Here is a 20,711-nt window from a genome sequence, read left to right as displayed (position 1 = left end):
GTGTGGTGTTTGGGCACAAAAAGCTGCTTACTTTGTAAGGTTGTGGTAAGAGAGAGACCGAGATTTCATTTGCCTTGCAGAGGAACATATTTTGCACATGGAATAAATACTAATCATTAAGTGGAGTCTAGCAAGAAAAACCCTCAAGCCACATTATTTAATTCTTTTTTCCACAAAAGAAAAATAAACAGGTTTAATCGAGGTTCTTCCTACCACATTGTAGGGTCTAACCCAGAGCTACAGGGAGCCATGTGAATTCAGTACTTGGGATTTCAACTCAGACGTGGAGTGTCGTTCTCCTGGTGGTGGTGGGTTTCTCCTCAGCCACTTTCTTTTTTGTAGGGACATCACCCTTTTCCTCCCAGCCCTCCACCCACACCTCATTACCATCCTGATATTAAATACCATTTCCTTTCCTCCTCCTTGTGCAGGTGGTTCTTCTTCTCCTTCCTCCTCCTCTTGATTAGTTCCCGCTCTATGTCTTGCTTTTGGTTTTTCCTCTGATCCTTCTGGTTCGGGATCAAAGTTGAAAGTAAAGAAGTTATAGGCTTCTTCTGCAGAAGGGAAGCCAGGTGGAACCTAACGAAAAGCAAGGAGCAATTGCAATTTCCCATTTATAAGCTGTAATGAGCTCTGCACAATTAACTGACAGCTGGCTTGATGCTAATGAGATCAGGCATATTCCAGGCCTCCGAAGCATGTTGTCTTAGTTAAAGGTGTGAGATTACTGGTAATAAACTTTAATACCTGCCGCAGGCAGTTGGAGGCCTCCTTTAATAGTAACTCTAATTAGTGACTTTAAAAAACCCCAGAAATTATTTACATTCCAATAAGTACATAAATATATTATTTATAGCAGTAAATACTTTAGATAAGATTATTAAAATGACAAACAGTGGATTTATTGTTTTATCGGCCAATGCTGAGATAGTTTTGTTGTATTATGAGAAATATAGAATTTTTAAACAAATGACCTTTTTTTGTTGTTTCTCTTTTTGAGTTAGTACTCTCCTTTTTTCCTATAATGAAAGCCGGGGCAACTTCAGAGCTGAACAAACTGTCTTATCACCAACATTTCCTGTCTTTCCATGCACTCCCTCTTCCTCAAGTCAGGCAATATTCTGATCTCTCCAGTTAGTATGAAAGTTGAAATCACTTCTCATACTTTTTTCTTACAGACTGCATGGCAACAGGAGTCAGGTTATATATGTAGTCATTTATTTATTTTTAATTAAGAGATGAGTTCTCACTCTGCCACCCAGGCTGGAATGCAGTGGCACAATCATGGCTCACTGCAGCTTCGACCTCATGGGCTCAAGTGATCCTCCCATCTCAGCCTCCCAGGTAGCTGGGACCACAGGTGTGTGCCACCATGTCTGGCTAATTTTTGTATTTTTTGTAGAGATGGGGTTTCGCCATGTTGTCCAGGCTGGTCTTGGAACTCCTGTGCTCAATCTATCTGCCTGTCTTGGCCTCCCAGAGTGCTGGGATTGCAGGCGTGAGCCACCACACCTGGCCTGTAGTCATTTCTCATTGGATATTTGTAAAAAACACAAACAAACAAATGATTTAAAAAGACAAGATTTCTCACCTGGGGTTTAGGCTTGATTTTTCGTGCAGAATCACGGAACTTGACTCTTGAATAACTTTGGGAATCAACTTCTTGTTGAGTCCTTTCTACCTCTTTCCCTGGCTATATGAGTGGAAAAAAATGATAGATAAATCATTTAAACCAAGAAACTTAGGCTGTTCTAAAATGAAGGTTAACCCCCCCACCCCAAAGGCTTATCTTCTGACTGCTGCTGCATCTTATCATTCCTAAGGCATGGAATGCAGGCAAATTTCAAATGCAGTCATGCGCTCCATAGCGACAACCTGCAGAACTGCATGCATGACGGAGGTCCCATAGACTATAAATACGGTATTTTTACTGTACCCTTTTTATGTTTACATAAAAAAATACTTACCTTTGTGTTACATTGCTATGGTATTTAGAAAAGTAACATGCTCTTCAGGTTTGCAGCCTTGGTGTGTAGTTGGCTATGCCATCTAGGTTTGTGTAGGTACATTCACACAATGGGTTCACACAGTGATGAAAATGCCTAAGAACACATTTCTCAGAACATATCCCCATCACTAAGTGATGCATGACTGTATATTTGAAGGTTGATATTGATATTTTCTTACTCAACTCATCTCTCTCAAGACTAAACAAATATAAAATTGTATACTCAATAAGCTTTAAAATGAAAACTGTTGGCCAGATGCAGTGGCTCATGCTTGAACTCCCAGCACTTTGGGAGGCCAAGGTGGGCAGATCACCTGAGGTCAGGAGTTCAAGACCAGCCTGGCAAACATAGTGAAACCCCACCTTTACTAAAAATACAAAGCTTAGCCAGGTGTGGTGGCAGGCGCCTGTAATCCCAGCTACTGGGGAGGCTGAGGCAGGAAAAATCCCTTGAACCTGGGAGGCAGAGGTTGCAGTGAGCTGAGATTGTACCACTGCACTCCAGCCTGGGAGATAGAGCAAGACTCCGTCTCAGAAAAAAAAAAAAAAAAAGTGTTATCTCATCCTATAAATTAAGATTATCCACTTCACAGAGGATCATTTCCAAACAGTCTATAAAGAAAAACATTAATAATGTCTGATTGTAAATAAGTCCAACACACATCCTCCAGGGTACATGGCCTGTCCTCACTGAACCTCTGGTCCTGCTATCCACCCTGGGAAGCTGAGTCCTCTGCCTCTACTTGCTCTGTGTGACAGTCATCATATGGGTATTCCCTTTTGCCTCTGAAAGCTAATCTGCAAGGTGCTGTTTCCAACTTCTTACCCATCTCTACTTCTAATCCACCCCTTTTAAACCCAGATACTCCTCCTTTTTCATGAAGCACAATCTAAATGTCAAGCAATTTTGAGCAATTCTAAGCCATCCCAGTAGTACATATAGGTGTTCATGGCAAGAAGGAACATACTTATTCTACCTATGACAGAAACTTGATCATTACTATATGGACAGAGAATTATTTCACAGCATGGAATAACTGTCACCCAACAACAGTAATGTAGTGTGCCATCTTCACTGGGGACCTTCAATATATCCTTCCCAAGTTCTACCTGTTCCTCAAGACCACACAAAGCTACTTCCTTTCTCCATCCTAAAATGAACTCTCTTTTTGGAATCAAATTGTCTGATTCATATCAGGCACTGTCCTGTAGAGCTTGGCAATTGAAACCACGGGCTCTGAAGTCTGACTGCCTGGCTTTGAATTTTAACTCTACCACTTACAACTTAGGCCACTTGAGTAGAGCATCAAATAAGCAAATGTACATAAAATATAACCAGTTAGGTGCATTAATGGTAGCTATTATTATCATATTACTAGCTTTTTCTTACATGTCTTTTTTTTGGTCTATAGTTTGTACGCATATGATATGACTAAACATTTTAGTTTTGCCCATGGGAAACCAGAGCCTGTGGCAAGGGTTTTTCGGTGCCTGTAGTTGACTCTGAGAAGTGACACCAAAGAACAGGAATTGGGGACTGGGAAGAATAAAGCAGGTGGAAAGTGAGTGCAGGAGAACTTGATTGACAAGGCTACCACTGTGGGCAAGAGAGTTTAACCCACAGGGATCCTCTGAGGAGTCATGTAGACTGCTTCTCAGAATTGTCCGCCAGGGACACAGAAGAGGGGAATATTTGTCTAATGGCTTCTGTCCCCCAGGTGGTTGGAGGGGCTCAGAAACAGATGGCCCAAAATATGGTGCTTTGACATGCTGAACTGAAGAAGAAGACTCAGGGTCTCTCTGACCTCCCCTACCCTGGATGCCAAATTCCCTATCTCTCCTAAAGCACAGGATGAGGTTGTTCTCCGAAGTTCCCTTAGCTGCCTGAGTCCAAACCTGCCAAAGAAGAAAACAGTGACCTTTGGTCCCTCTCCTGAGTGTTCATTAACTGTACCCATACCGCAGGAAGAAAGACTGAAGTCCATCAACACACGTGGACAGACTTTAGTCAAAAACCATTGTCTGCTCTGCGGGCGCAGCAGACTTTGTCCGAGGCCACTGTTATGTTCTTCAAGCCCATTGAATTCCCCTAAAAATCATTTGCTACTTGCTAAAATCACCCACACTTCTCCATCTCTCTTTCCTCTAGGATGAAGGGTACGTAATTATCTGTACTCCTTGCACACTAATAAATGTGTATGCCTTTTCTCCTATTAATCTGCCTTTTGTCAGCTGATTTTCAGTGAACTTTCAGAGGGTGACAAGGAAGCGTCCTCTTGGCCTCTACATAGTTGGTGATTGCACCAGAGGGTGTTAAGCCCCTGGTGCTTCCAGTCTTGCATATGTGTCAGAATACATGAGTGGGCCTCCGCAAGCCTTCTGGAGAGGCAGGGATACCCCTGGAATGAAACCTGGAGGTACAGCTAAAGTGAGGTGCTGTCAAATTTCACTTAGGTGCAGCTAGATGTCCAGTAATGGCCAGAATAAAAATGTGGGTATCAGTTGGGTATAATCTATCATAATATCAAGCGACTGTATACAGTTTCCTTTTATGTTGAATTCTATAGTTCTCCTTCATTTTCTCATTTTGTAGTGTTAAGGTTAAACAGTTATCTACCAGCTCAATTGTACAGAAGTTGAAGCTGTGCTAATCAATACATTCCACAATGCAATGCTAAATGAAGTTATTATTTGTCTTGATAAATTTCAGTATTTTAAATGTTTTTGAGGATGAGGAAAGAAGCAGATGAGTATTACCCAGTGTAAGGATTTTTTTTTTTTTTTTTTTTTTTTTTTTTGAGACAGAGTCTCGTTCTGTCTCCCAGACTGGAGTGCAGTGGTGCGATCTCGGCTCACTACAACCTCCGCCTCCTGGGTTCACGAGATTCTTCTGCCTCAGCCTCCCGAGTAGCTGGGATTACAGGCACCCACCACCAAACTCGGCTAATTTTTTTTGTATTTTTAGTAGAGACGGGGTTTCACTATGTTGGCCAGACTGGTCTCAAACTCCTGACCTCGTGATCTGCCCGCCTCAGCCTCCCAAAGTGCCGGGATTACAGACGTGAGCCACGGCACCCGGCCTAGGATTTTTAAAAACTGCAGTAGAATAAAGATCAGATTCCTGGGCTTGGTCAGGAAGGCTTTTTAAGATTCTGCCAAGTCAGGTCCCCTTGTAAAACAGGGCTAAGACTTTCTCATGCATTGTTGATGATGCCATTCTATTCCTGTCTGCTGCACTTCCTGTAGCAAAGGAGAGAGACTGATGTGTTTGAAAACACACAAAACAAACTGAGAAGTCAACCCATGAGAGAGAAACTTGGCTCTGTATAGGCAAGCCTTGGGCTTTAGAGATCTGTGAAGATGATGATAATAAAACACAAGACCAGGCAGAAAGCTTAACATTAGTAATCTAGAAAATAATTAGGTTAAATTCCATGTGGCAAAATATGTGGAAATTATTATTATTTTTTCTTTCCATTGGGTTGGTATAGAAAATATGCTCAGATAATATAATTTCATTGATGTGATTTATTGCAGAATTGATAGTTTTATTACAGTATTTATGGACTTGATAAAAAAGTATATAATGTAATTTTTGTCAAAATCTTAAGAAGTTTCAAAGTCAATTATATTAATACATTTAAGGCCATTATACTTAAAATGATTGAGCATGTTGAATTAAATTTTAAAGAACTATAATACATGTGTATAATCTTAAAGTAATAATTACATTCAAATTCAATCCAGCAATAAAATATTGAGTGCCTATCATCATATGTGCACATATCCATCTAGAAATTCTTTCTTACCCTTAAATTTGCTGTATCCTCCAAGAAGGCTCTAGGCCCTCTTCTAACTTGAGCTAGACCAATTCAAGTCTCACTGCTTTTGTTATAGCATAATTACAAAATATATTAGCTCTAGCCCTGATCTCTCTTCTAAACCATAATCTAAACCAATTTCTTAAAAGACACCCTAATCTGATTGTCTTGTAGACCCCTCAAATTTTTATGTATGCTTGATACTGGTCCTGATACTAATCAAGATGCATGATTTGCGAATAACTTCTCCATTTCATGTGTTCTTCTTACCTTGTTCCATGGTTTCCTTTGAAGTACAAGTTTTTAATTTTGATGAAGTCCAATGTAGCTATTTATCCTTTTGTTACTTGTGCTTTGGGCGTCAGATCAAAGAAAGCCATGGACTAATTTTTATATAACCTGATTTTGAGGCTGGGACAAGGTGCCATTTTGGTGGGCTGCTAACAGCACCCACCACAGAGCTGAATCCCACTATATCCCCACTGGCTGTGAACTCCACTGAGCTCCTCAAGGATGAGCTGTCACTATCATCGCTGGGTGTTCTGAGCCTATCAGACACCTGGCAGGAAGGAGTTTCTCGTAAGTGCTGGCTGGGCAACAGGTAAATTAGATTCAAGGATCAGATCTTGGGTAACCTGAGACAGGGAACCAGGGCCACATGTAGAGAAATTTTGGTCATATCTAGTGGAGGCTAAGTTTTCAAGGTTCTGTGTTACTTCTACTTTGATGTGTATGTGTTCTTAGAGATTTGCATTTGTTCACCTGTCACAAATCTGCTGAGCATAAAGTGAAAGGAAATACAAAAGAGATTAAGCAGTGGTTTGCGTTGGTAAATTTGGATTACTGACCAAAGTATTCCTAACTGGTTTCTCCTTTTCTCTCTGAGTATACAGCATCTAACAATCATTAATACTTAAATACAGAGGGCTGACTATGTGCCCGGTACTATGTGAAACACTGTAACATGTATTCACTCATTTAATCCTCAAAACAATACCAAGAACTAGGTTCTGGAATTACCCCTATTTTATAGAGGTGGGAAGTGGGGTCTGGAGAGTAGCTAAACTCTAAGGTCACATCACTAGTGAGTGAAGTTGGCAGCCTTTAGCCCTGGTCAGCTGAAGTTCAGCATCTGTGCTCTTTGTGTACTACATTTTTTGATGAACAGGATATTGAACCATTTTTTAGGTATTCCTTCTGGATTTGAGGTATATACATGAAGAAATGTGGTTGTGAGATGTCCTATTATGAATATGTGACTTGGTCTAAAGACAAAGCAGTTGATGTTTGCCGCAATACCGTAAGAATGGTACTTAGGGAATATGGAATATTATGAACATACAAGCCAAGTCCTGATCACAAGGAGAAATAAACACCCTAGTAGCCCAGGGAGTATATTTTTACTTCTACAATTTCCAGCTTTATTTGAGATATCAGTATTTGTGGCCCATGGACAGTGAGAGCTACATGAATAATGATATCTATTTTTTGAAATGATGTTGTGAAATGATTTTCAGGCAGAAGGTATAGAAAAAGCCAGATATAAAAGCCCAGAACCTCCTATCACTTAGCCAACATGACCAGATGCTTAGCCTCACATGCCTGCCAAAATAACCAAAGTTCTTGTGGCAAGCTGATGGGATTATAGATATTTTTCTTTATTTTCCAATATTTTTAAATTATGGCTTTTGTAGTAAGAAAATAAATGGGAATTAAAGGAAGGAAATGCTTTTTCACTAGAATGGATCATGAGGGCGCATAACAAATAGTCATAAAGCCATTTCATTGGACTGACTAGTGTTCCTACTGAAGACCACAAAACATAAGCAAGGCTGCAACGTTCCCTATAATTATGCAACTTGTGACTTCTTTGGGGTGAATATAGGTAACATTTTATAACACCTCACCATAGAAAAAGAAAAGGCATCATTTAAAAAATCAGAAATATCCCTAGAGCCTGGGCTTCTTTGTCTTAATGGTTAAAAACAACCCAAACCAATAAAAACAACAAAAAACCAATTGGATTGTAGTTGCAAACACCTCCTGAGCCATTTACTGTTTTCTTCCTGTTCCTTTTTCTGCCGTCTTAGCGCTTACCCCTCATTGAAATCTCTGTTTTTCTTTTCCTGGCTCCGTCTCCTCCTTAACAGCTTTAACTCTATAAAGTTTTCTCCAAAGGCACTCTCAAAATGTCAACACTCACCACAGTAGAAACACTTCCTAAATCTGTTTTTCCAGGTCTGGGCCCTTCCTCTGTGTCTCTGGAGGAACACATATTGAGATTCCTCACCAGCACCTCAAATGCAAACGAAATTCACTCTAGTGCATTCAGACTGCTTCCCCTTCCTGTTGTCAATAGCTTTCCATGGCTTGTAGAAAACTACCGAGGCTCCTAAATGTGACATTCAAGGACCCTTAGCATCTGACTCCATTTTTCTGCTGCACTTTTATCTCTCTCCCTGCTTTCCAGGAAGACCCATGGATCCCAGTGAGACAGACTGGAAATGATATAGAGCTGGGATCAAATCCCGACTCTTCCACATGTATACTTTGTGACCGAGGGTGGTTTCACATCTACTCTGACCTTCAGTTTCCTCATCTGTTAAATGTGAATGAAAATAATAGTACCTGCCCTGTAGGGATAATGAAATGTGATAACATGGGACAAAGGTGGTAAAATGCCTGGCACAGAGTAGTACCTTATAAATAGTAGCTATTATAATTATTAATATTTTTGAAATAGGGTCTCACTGTTGACCAGGCAGGACTGCAGTGGCATAATCATAGCTCACTGCAGCCTTGAACTCCTGGGCCTAAGTGTTCCTCCCACCTCAGCCTCCTGAGTAGCTGGGACTACAGGCATAAGCCAGCATGCCCAGCTAAATTTTTTATTTTTATTTTTAGTAGGGGTGGGGTCTTGCTCTGTTGCCCAGGCTGGTGTTGAACTCTTGGACTCAAGCGATCCTCCCACCTCAGTCTCCCAAAGTGTATTATAATTATTAATAAGCATTTAATACCTCCTCTGTGCATAGCTCTGCTCTAAAAACTTTTGCTGGAAACTTTATATTCTGCTTTACTGGTTTTGATCACAAAGTAGAGAGGGTATTTCTCACCTCTGTGCCAAATTCAGTCTCCAGTTCTTTCTTACTGGGACTTCGTAAGCGTCTGGGCCGAGGAGTGGGGATTTCCTGCAGCAATGCACTTTCTGCTTTGGACTAAAAAGTCAAACAGAAATTTACTGCTACATGATGTCAGGAATGCCGAGAAATAATCAGTAAAAAATACATGCTATCCTTCTTTAAGGGGAAGAGCAAGGAAAATGGTTTAGAAAAGTGACATTAAATTCTGAAGCATAATTTTCATCTGTGCCAATGCAAAATAAGACATTAACATTTAAAACTTGAAAGACAAATTGAATGGTATTCAAATCCACGCAGTTTGGAGCATAGAAAGTAAGTTAGACAAGCCCTGGAAGATTGCAATCAGCACTGAACAGAATATTCATGTGGTTTCTCTCACCCTTGCAGCTTGCAATTTCTCCCTCATGCGTCCCCTCATGGAAAATTCTGCAAAGCCTGTTCTGGAAGTTGAAGGAATTGGAGGTAAGCCTAAAAAACAAAAACAAAAACAAAACAAAATTAAAAAAAAAAAGAAAGAAAAAGAAAAGAAAAAGGAAAATTACTTTAAAACAATTCCCTCCCCCCAAAAGGGAAGGTTAAATTAAAAAAGAAATAAGAGAACATAATTTTATTTTACACATTTAGAACTTCACATAAGCAAACATGAGATCATGCTAACAACCATCCTTTTGATGTAGTAAGTACATGTCTTGGCTTTTCTGAAACTGAGAGCCAAAACCTCAGTCCTGCCTGGCACTGTCATCCTGACTTAACTAAGAATGAAATGAATGACACTTGACTGTTCAAGGCACACAAATACTTACCAATTCAATTGCCACTGGGAAAAGGCTCTCAAATTTGTTGATTTGAGAAACAGGCTTGTCGGGTGAATGGGTGGCTAATGAGTTTGGGGTTTCCGGGTTTAACTTTCAATTGCACTGATATCTTTGATCAGAGAAACCTTTTCTATAGGCCCAGGTTTATCCCTGGGCTATATCATAGATACAATATACATTTTGTATATATTATTGAATTTACCCACAAATATCATGAACTATCAGGCAGCTATTGTGTGCCGGGTTCTGTGATACCTGCATCAAATGTATTTCTCAACAATTTTTCTGCTGTCTTTGTGAGGAGTGCCCCAGGTATTATGATCACCGGGTATCACAAAGATGAAGGCTCTGCAGTCCTGCGTGATAAATGGCTCTACCATCACACACCTAGGATGTAGAATCCTTGGGATTTGGTCCCAGCCCCACATTCCCCAATTCTCTAAACCATTACAAAAGAGGTGGAAGTAAAATGGAGTCTTTGGGGAACAGAATGTTAGCATAGGTGGAGCAGAGTGTCTCTACTGGGATGAAGAAGGACTCAAGATTGCAGAAGCATTTTGGGATCAAGTTATGGAAAGCCTCTGATGTCACATTAAGGAGTCTCGGCTATATTCCCCAAGCAGTGTGGATGTCGTGAAGAATGTGCAGGGAGGAGGACATGAATGCAAGCAGCGTTTTCAGAAGCTGCACCACAGGATGGTTGGGGTGGAGTGGGTGAGGTACCAGGGACCCCAGTCAGGATGTCCTGGTGTGAGATAGGAAGGAAAGGGGGTCAGTGTGAGTCAGTAAGACAGGCCACACAAAGGAAAATACAATAGAGCCTAGTGGCAATTGGTAGGTATGGAAAAATGGTCAGCAGCAGCAGCAGCAGTCATGACTTCTGGAAACTTTTTAGATACACAGATTTTCAGGCATACTCCAAAACCTGGAGGTGCAGCCCAGACACCCAGGGAGTTTAAACACACACTCAACCTGGAGGACCCCAGTATAGAGAAATAAGGAAAAAGTGAGGGAATCTGAGGTTTCAACACGAGGAGTTTGATGCTGCTGAGAAAGAAAAACGAGATGGGGAAGTCAGACTGGGAGGTGTCGGAGTGAATTTGTCTGGGGCCAGATGAGTCGGAGGTGCTTGTCCAGGACACCAAGCTCTGGGACAGGGGCCAGGCTGAACAGTAAAGGCTTGGGAAGGCTTTCAACCATAGTGAGTGCTGAAGCGTTAAGGAGTTTCCTGAGGAGAGAAGGATCCTCACACTTGTACACAATGACACTGTCGTGGGAGGAAGGCAGCAGGTGAAAGTAAGAGTGGTAGAAGGAAAAGTGGCAGAGAGAAGGCAAAGATAACAGGTCTGCAGGTTCCTCCTGAGCCTGCTTTATGCAAGCAAAGACAACAATCACCGGTCTCAAAGCCCATTTCTGCAGCACAGCCACTCCGTTTCTTGGGTTGTGCCTTCTTCCATATGTGTGATAGAAAGCTATAAAATACTACTTATATCTTGCCCCCAACTATCACTTAATGCCTGTATGGAGGCATGAAATATTTATGGTAATGATTAGAGTCTCGCATGCATGTGTTGAGGTTCAAAGTTCTTTAAGAGAATCTCCGTTACCTTAATAAAATGGCCTTTGGCATTCTTTTAAAACTTACTTAAAATCAGGTCATTTTTCATTTTACAGATAATAGAACTATGGTAGATTATGTTCCTGTGGCATATGTGCAGAGTCCTGAGACTTCCTTCATCTGTCACATTTTGAATTTATATACAGTTATGTACTGCACAAGGGTGTTTTGGTCAATGGCAGACCCCATATACAAAGGTGGTCCAATAGGATTATAATGGAGCATATGTAGAGATCTGATCTATGGCACCTGATATTGGCTTTGCAGATCAAGTAGGAGAAATAACTGATATTCAGTAATGATGCTGGGACATTTGGTTTTCCATATTTAAAAAATACCTATATATATATATATACACACACACACACACTATCTAGGTTTGTGTAAGTACACTTTATCATGGTCCCATAATGACACAATTACTCAGTTATGCGTTTCTCAGAATGTATCCCTGTCATTAAATAACACATGACCGCATTTGTTAGGCTATTTGGTAAGTACCCATTTCCTCCCCAGGTTCTAAGGTCCCCAGCCACGCAGGGAAGGCACACTGTTAAGTATCACTAAGCATATGTGGAATGCCTGGGTGGGTAAACGGGGGCTTCTAGACTGAACCCCTCCTTCTTGCCAGTGCTTTCCTCTGTCTGACCATTTAGTGTGCCTCTGTCCCTGTCACCAACCCCCTCCACCACCAGTCAGAAGCCTTTTTCAAAACTAATAAGTTTTTATGAACATGAAAAATAATCTTATTTACCCCCCCTTTAAAAATCCAGGGTTTTTTAGTTTTCATAAAACAGTTATTACTTGTACATGGTTTACTAGAACAATTTTATGAATTATTCTTTAAAAGAGAGACAAGATATTTTATTAAACACTATCTCTTCTGAATAAAGAAACTGAAGTAGGTTTATTATTAGTTTTAAAAACACTGACAATTTTTGAAACCATAAAAAGTAGCTCTTGCCAGATTCTTTTTTGAAATTATAACATTTATCACTTTTAATAGACTTTAATTTTTTAGAGCAGTTTTAGGTCCCACAAAAAAGTTGAGGGGAAGTTGCAGAGACTTCCCATATATTCCAGCCCCAACATGCTTAGTTTCCCCAATGATTGCACCCCCCACCAGGGTGGCACATTCATTACAATTGATGAACCTCCATTGACGCATCAATCACCCAAAACCCATAGTTTGCTTGGGGATTTACTTTTGGTGCTGTATTTTCTACAGATTTGGATAAAGTTTATAATGATACGTATCCACCATGATCAAATGATACAGAGCAGTGTCACTGCCCTTCGAATCTTCTGTGCTCCACCCATTCAGCCCTCCCTCCCCTCTACTTTCTGGCAACCACTGATCTTTTTACTGATTTTGTTTTTAAAGTCTGTGCTAGTAAAAGACATGTAGAGGATTTAAAGATTTCCAAATCAGGTCTGTACAACTCCCCAGCCAGACTGACCAGCTAAGAGCAAGAAACATATTGGAGGACTTTTGAACTTGGTTTTTGTAGTATTAGATCAGTGAAAGAAAAACATAGAAAGGAACCATGACGGTGTGAGGGATATTATACTTAAAAAGGTATTTCAAACAAGGTAAATGTAATCTTCATTTGTTTGAAACCAGATAATGATGAAGACTTTTTTAAAAAGATAATATTACTAACATGACATCCATGGAAGCCAAAGGTACCAGTTCCCTCCCTTTGACATCGTAGCTAATGGGGTTAGGTACTTTCATTTTTGTCTTGGTAGAATATAGCAAACAGTGTTCTTTAAACAGCTGGAAATACTAAGACAACCCTCATTAAACATTTTTCTTCTAATTTATTGTCAGTCGCTCCAATCCATTACTAATCAACTACATGATCTCGAACTGGCACTCCCTTTCAAGCCCTGTGGGTGAAAACTGATCTGCCAGGCTCGAGGAAGGGCTTAATTTCACATTTACAAAAAGAGGCATATTCAGAAAATGGCCCTTTGACACAGCTAAGAAAATCTGACATGAATAAATTCTCTGTAGCATCAAATGCAAAGTGTGATGAAAATAATTTTTTTAAATTAAGATTTGATTTGAGGGCATGCAAGAACTTATGGATAATGACAGAATTTTAGGACATTCCATTAAAAATATATACATAATGTCAATGTAGCATGAAATGTGGATTTCTTTGGCAAAGTGATGTTTTTCATCAGACACAGCAAGAGACTAGATGTTCAGCAATGTTGCTCTTGCTCCCTAGCAAACCCATTAACCCCAAGGCTACATGAGCGTTGTGTTTGAAATGGCTTTCAGATCTTCTCTGCACTCTCTCTCCTCTTTCCTATCACCCATACTCACTGTTCCCCAGTTCTTTCTCTTTTCAGGCTTAATAAAGTAGTGGACACTCTCCATTTTTCTCCTAAGGACTTCTGTTATACCTGACCCCTCAGAAAACACAACCATGTTTTCCTAACAAACAGGAATTTCATTTCAAATAATTTTCTGTTCCTCTCATGTTATGTCCACAAATTGATGTGATCCAGAATCCTGATGCCTCACCTATGTTTTTCATTAATAACAGTTTTATTGACATATAAGCCATATACCACAAAGATCCTGCTTTTAAAATGTGCAGAACACATGAATAGGCATTCTCTGAGAAAGAAGTACAATTGGCTAACTAGCTCATGAAAAGATGTTTAACATCATTAGTCATTAGGAAAATGGAAACCAAAACCACAATTAGGTACCACTTCACCCCTATAAGATGACTATAATAAACAAGAGAGATAATAACAAGTATTGACAAGGGTGTGGATAAATTAAAACTTCTGTGCTGGTAGGAATATAAATTGCTGTAGCTACTTTGGAAAACATTTTGGTAATTCCTCTAAATCTTTGGCAAATATTTAAAAGTATGATAAAAATTTATGTCAACTTAAAAATATGCAAGGAGAAACTAGTATTTCCATAACTTTTGCAGGGGAGGTGGACAAAAGAGTTACAAAGACACAGGCCTGAACTACCTTTTACTTCTGCCTGTCCATTCCCATTGCTCAAACCTCAGCACAAAATTATCTTTCCCTAATGCAAAATTCCAGGATAGACTATAAAATATAGAGATAAAGGGGTAGGAAGAGCATGGGGCAAAAGCCAGCTTGACTTCAGTAGCAAAAATGGGAGAATAACAGGACTGAGAGGAAAAATGTATTTCTGGGCTCTCTAACCTGTTCCATTGGTCTGTATGCCTGTTTTTGTACCTGTACCATGCTGTTTTAGTTACCGTACCCTTGCAGTATAGTTTGAAGTCAGGTAGTCTGATGCTTCCAGCTTTCTTCTTTTTGCTTAGGATCATGTTGGCTATTTGGGCTCATTTTTGCTTCCAAATGAATTTTATAATAGTTTTTTCTAATTCTGTGCAAAATGTCATCAGTAGTTTGATAGGAATAGCACTGAATCTTAAATTGCTTTGAGCAGTATGTCCAACCTAACAGTACTGGTTCTTCTTATCCATGAGTATGGGATGTTTTTTCATTTGTTTGTGTTATCTCTGATTTCTTTCAGCAGTGTTTTGTAATTCTCCTAGTAGAGATCTTTCACCTTCCTGGTTAGCTGTATTTCTAGGCATTTTATTCTTTGTGTGGCTATTGTGAATGGGATTGCATTCTTGATTTGGCTCTCAGCTTGGACATTATTGGGGTGTAGAAATGCTACTAATTTTTGTACATTGATTTTGTATTCTGAAACTTTGCTGAAGTTGTTTATCAGATCTAGGAGCCTTTGGGCAGAGACTATGGGGTTTTCTAGGTATAGAATCATATCGCTTGTGAAGAGAGACAGTTTGACTTTCTCTCTTCCTAGAAATAAAGCCACACATCTACGACCATCTGATCTTTAACAAAGCTTAGAATAACAGCAATGGGGGAAATGACTCCCTATTCAATCAAAGGTGCTAAGATAACTGGCTAGCCATATGCAGAAGACTCTTTCCTTTCACCATATACAAAAATCAACTCAAGATGGATTAAAGACTTAAATGTAAAACCTAAAACTTTAGAAACCCAAAAAGTAAACCTAGGAAATACCGTTCTGGGCACTGGCCCTGGCAAAGACTTCATTATGAAGTCTCCAAAAGCAATTGCACCAAAAACAAAAATTGACCTGTGGGACTTAATTAAACTAGAGAGCTTCTGCACAGCCAAAGAAACTATCAACAGAGCAAACAGACAACCTACAGAATGGGAGAAAATATTTGCAAACTATGCAACTGATAAAGGTCTAATATTCAGAACCTATAAGGAACTTAATTCAATAAGCAAAACACAAACAACCCCATTGAAAAACGGGCAAAGAACTTGAACAGATAATTTTCAAAAGATGTACTTGTGGCCAAAAAACATTTGAAAAATGCTCAATATCACTAATTATTAGAGAAATGCAAATAAAAATCACAATGAGATTCCATCTTACACCAGCCAAAATGGCCATTACTATATTAAAATGTCAAAAAATAACAGATGCTGGCAAAGTTGAGAAGAAAAGGGAACTGTTATACACTGTGGGTGGGAATGTAAATTAGTTCCGCCACTGTGGAAAGCAGTCTGGCAATTTCCCAAAGAACCTAAAATAGAACTATCATTTGGGCCAGTAATCCCATTACTGGGTATACACACAAAGGAATATAAATCATTCTACCATAAAGACACATGTACTCACATGCCCATCACAGTACTATTCACAGTAGCAAACACATGGAATCAACCTAGGTGCCCATCAGTGGTGTACTGGATAAAGAAAATGTAGTACATATATACCATGGGATACTACATAGCCATAAAAAAGAATGAATTCATGTCCTTTGCAGCAACATAGATGGAGCTGGAGGCTATTATCCCCTAAGCGAATTAATGAAGGAACAGAAAACCAAATACCGCATGTTCTCACTTACAAGCGGGAGCTAAACATTGAGCTACACATGGACAAAAAGAGGGAAACAATAGAGGCTGGGCATGGTGGCTCATGCCTGTAATCCTAGCACTTTGAGAGGCCGAGGTGAGAGGATTGTCTGAGCTCAGAAGTTCAAGACCAGCCTGGGCAACATGGTGAAACCCTGTCTCTAGTAAAATACCAAAACTGAGCTGAGTGTGGTGGCATGTGCCAGTAATTCCCTCTACATGGGAGGCTGAGGCAGGAGAATCACTTGAACCCAGGAGGCGGAGGCTGCAGTGAACCAAGACTGTGCTACTGCGCTCCAGCCTGGGCAACAGAGCAAGACTCTGTCTTCCAAAAAAAAGAAGAAGAAAAAATAGACATTGAGTATTTGAGGGTGGAGGGTGGGAGGCAGGTGAGGGTTGAAAAACTACCTATTGGGTATTATGCTGATTACCTGGGTGACAAAATTATCTGTATACCAAACCCCCGCAATATGCAGTTTACCCATGTAACAAACCTGCACATGTACCCCTTGAACCTAAGATAAAAGTTGGAAAGACAATTAAAAAATAAATAATTTGTGAAGTCACCATTCTTTGTTTTTAAATTTACATATGCTTCACCCCGTTACATATTGTAACTGTTTGTTGTCAATCAAAGCATGTAGTTGATTAATACTAATTAAAAACTTTCAAATTTTGAGGATTAAAAAAATATAATTAGGGGACAATCTGATGCAAGACCCTAGGATAGCCTTTAAGCCACAATTAATGCTATGGATACATAGGACACGACCTTATTGTCAGGCAGGTTTTTACCCAGGGCAAGAAAACGGCCCAAAAGCTTATTGGTGGCTGTAACTAGACTTTAAGAAAGTAGGTCATTGATTTCTTCTCCTGATTTTCTAATTTTTATGAAATAGACTAGTGTCACTTGTGAAAGTGTCACTACATAAAAAGAAAGTCAAAATGGGCTGAGAACAAACTGGCTGTTCCTGTATAAGCCCCAGCACTGCTGATAGTTCACATTTGCTGAGGTGCTCTGGAGGGACTTCTCTGGTCACTATCTTTTTTTCTAGTTCTCCCAGGCTCACTCTTTCCGAGTCCCACCAGCATTTTCATTTTATGTTAGCTGAAAACTCAGGAACCCTGGCTCTGGCACATGCGTTTCTTTCTCATGTGGGGTCTTGGGATCCTGGCCCTGCCCAGTGCCCCTTCCTCTTCTTTATACTTCAGCAGATGGCGCAGGCTTGGGGATCATCAGCCTGGACAAGACACGGTGCTCTCATGCTGTTGTGGTGGTGCACAGGGCACGAGGCTCCAAACAGGACTTTCAGAGACTCTGAGAGTTGTCAAGAATGTCACAGATATATTTTGACATGGAGATTCTACTTAGGATTAAGTCTTCCCCATTGTCTTCTACAGAGTGGAAAAAAATATTAACAGGTATTCAGGAGGGCCAAGAACTGCATGAGAAATGCTAGGTTAAGTGTGTGTAGTCTCAGAACAAGCTTCGTGAATTTCCAAGAGTAGAAATGATAAGAAAATTTTCTCAACTTGAATTCTTTTTTTGGGGCAGTTCATTTCTAAGAGGACTAGTATTCTACAAACTCCAGTTTTGGAAATGCTATATTACAGAATCTTGTCTTGACTCTTCAATCATTCAACCAACAAATATTCTTTGAGTATCTGTTATGTGTTCAAGGTACTAGGGATAGGGCAGTAAACAAAACAAATGAATGCCTCCACCCCCATAGAGAATGTATGCCAGTGGGGGAGATGGACCACAAACAAGTTCTGTAGTTAGTATGTCAGATGGTGATACAAGTGTAGAGACAAATAACACAGGATCAGGGGATAAGGAGGGCCAGGAGGGAGGGGTGAATTGCAATTTTAAATAGAGTAGGCCAGGTGCAGTGACTCAAGCCTGTAATCTCAGCACTTTGGGAGGCTGAAGCAGGCAGATTACTTGAGCTCAGGAGTTTAAGACCAGCCTGGGCAACATGGTAAAATGCTGCCTCTACAAAAATTAGCTAGGTATGGTGGTGTACACCTGTAGTCCCAGCTACCTGTAGTCTCAAAATTAGCTAGGCGAGGTGGGAGGATGGCTGTGCCCAGGAGGCAGAGGTTACAGTGAGCCGAGATTGCACCACTGCACTCCAGCCTGAGCAACAGAGCTAGACCTTGTCTCAATAAATAAATAAATAAATAAATAAATAAAGTGGCCAGGTAAGGGCCTCCAGGTGACTTAAGAACAGGTGAAGAAAGTGGGGGATGAAACCATGTAGACACCTAGGGGATGAGAATTTCAGGTACAGGTAGTACTATCTGATGCAAAGACACTGAGATAGGGCTAAGCCTGATGTGAGGCCAGAGCAGAAATGGGGAACCCAAAAATTGAGGGAATGGAATACTAGGATATTAGGTCATAGAAGTAAAGGGAAATGGAACCACATAGGTCATCCTAAATAATGAGGCATTAACAAATATGATGACATCAAGAAGGTGGTGAAGCAGGCATCAGAGGGCCCCCTCAAGGGCATTCTGGGCTACACTGAGCACCCAGGCTGTCTTCTCCGACTTTAACAGTGACACCCACTCTTCCACCTTTGATGCTGGGGCTGGCATTGCCCTCAGTGACCACTTTATCAAGCTCATTTCCTGGTATGACAATGAATTTGGCTATAGCAACAGAGTGGTGGACCTCATGGCCCACATGGCCTCCAAGGAGTAAGACCCCTAGACCACCAGACCCAGTGAGAGCACGAAAGGAAGAGAGAGGCCCTCAGCTGCTGAGGAGTCCCTGCCGCCCTTAGTCCCCCACCTCACTGAGAATCTCCCCTCCTCACAATTTCCATGCAGACCCCCTGAAGAGGGAGGAGCCTAGGGAGCCCCACTTTGTCATGTACAATCAATAAAGTCCCCTGTGCTCAAAAAAAAAAAAAAAAAGAAAAGAAAAAAAGAATTTGTCATTAACTCTGAGTTGAGTGAGAGCCATTGGAAGGTTTAAACAGAGAAGTGACATGACTTTATTTTCATAGGACCACTCTGGCTGTTGGGTTGAAAATGATGGGTGAGAATGGAAGCAAGAAGATCAGTTAGGAGGCTACTGCAATATTCTAGATGAGAGGTGAAAGTGGCTTAGATCAGGGTGGTAGCAGTAGAGAGAGTGAGAAGTAATCATTAGAGCTATTCTGAAGGTAGAGCAGACAGGATCTGATGGTAGATAGGATGTGGGCAGACAGAAAGACAGGGGTTATGGATGACTCCAAGTTTTTGACCCAAGCAATAGAAAAAAATGTAAAGTCCATTTAATGAGGTGGGGATGACTCTAGGAGAAACAGGTTTGGGTTGATAGAAACAGATCAGAAGGTCAGTTTCAGTTAAGTAAAATTTGAGTTGTCTCAAAATACATAATAGATCTACAGAAATGTAAGAACTAAAACTACAAAATTTCTAGAAGAAAACATGGGAGAAAATTTCCATAACCTTGAGTTGGGCAACTAATTTTTAGATACAACCCCAAAAGCACAATCCATAATAAAAATATAATAAATTTGAGTTTATCAAAATTTAAAACTTTTGTACTTCAAAGACACCATTAAGAAAATGAAAAGACAAGCCATTGACTTGGAGAAAATATTTTCAAATTATGTATCTGATAAAGTACTTGTATCTAAAATACATAAAGAATTTTTACAACTCTATAGTAAGACAACTCAATTAATAAATGAGTAGAAAATGTAAATAGCTGGGTGCGGTGGCTCACACCTGTAATCCCAGCACTTTGGGAGGCCCAGCTGGTTGGGTCACTTGAGGTCAGGAGTTCAAGATCAGCCTGGCTGACATGGTGAAACCCTGTCTCTACTAAAAATACAAAAATTAGCTGGATGTGGTGGTGAGCACCTGTAATCCCAGTTACTCAGGAGGCTGAGGCAAGTGAATCGCATGAGCCCAGGAGGTGGAGGTTGCAGTGAGCCAATATTGCACCACTGCACTCCAGCCTGGGTGACAGAGTGAGACTCTTGTCTCAAACAAACAAACAAAAAGTAAATAGTCATTCTACTAAGAAGATATACAAATGGCTAGTAAGAATATGAAAAATACTCATATCATTAATCATGAGGGAAGTGCAAGTTAAAAGCACAAGACACCACTATACATCTACTGTAAAGGGTATAATTAAAGACAGATAATACCAAGTGCTGGAAAAGATGTGGAGAAACTGGAACTTTCATACGTTGTTGTCAGAAAAGTAAAATGATGCAGCCACTTTGAAAAGTATATCGGCAGTTTCTTAAAAAGTTACACGTAAGTTTACCATATGACTCAGAGATTCTATTGTAGCAGGACAAGCCGCAGAGAAAACCCCTTAGACACCAAGTTAAAGAAGGAAGG

At 40.3% G+C, this 20,711-nt stretch overlaps 1 protein-coding gene across 7 annotated transcripts in view; it reads right to left on the bottom strand.

Annotated features, from left to right (window-relative positions):
- Positions 1–20,711, bottom strand: part of CC2D2A (coiled-coil and C2 domain containing 2A) — a 184,876-nt gene that overhangs the window by 138,072 nt on the left and 26,093 nt on the right. For all 7 annotated transcript variants that reach the window (XM_063663535.1, XM_054485970.2, XM_063663536.1 and 4 more), the window contains 4 exons: positions 9,349–9,437; positions 8,943–9,044; positions 1,592–1,693; positions 406–579 (listed from right to left, as the gene is read on the bottom strand). In XM_063663535.1, coding sequence (XP_063519605.1) covers positions 406–579; positions 1,592–1,693; positions 8,943–9,044; positions 9,349–9,437 — 467 coding nt within the window. The remainder of the gene's footprint in view (positions 1–405; positions 580–1,591; positions 1,694–8,942; positions 9,045–9,348; positions 9,438–20,711) is intronic.

Source organism: Pongo pygmaeus, chromosome 3, assembly GCF_028885625.2.
Source record: "Pongo pygmaeus isolate AG05252 chromosome 3, NHGRI_mPonPyg2-v2.0_pri, whole genome shotgun sequence".
NCBI classification, from domain to species: Eukaryota; Metazoa; Chordata; class Mammalia; order Primates; family Hominidae; genus Pongo; species Pongo pygmaeus.
Note: the sequence above shows the minus strand (reverse complement) of the source record. Positions and strands in the feature narration are given on the sequence as shown.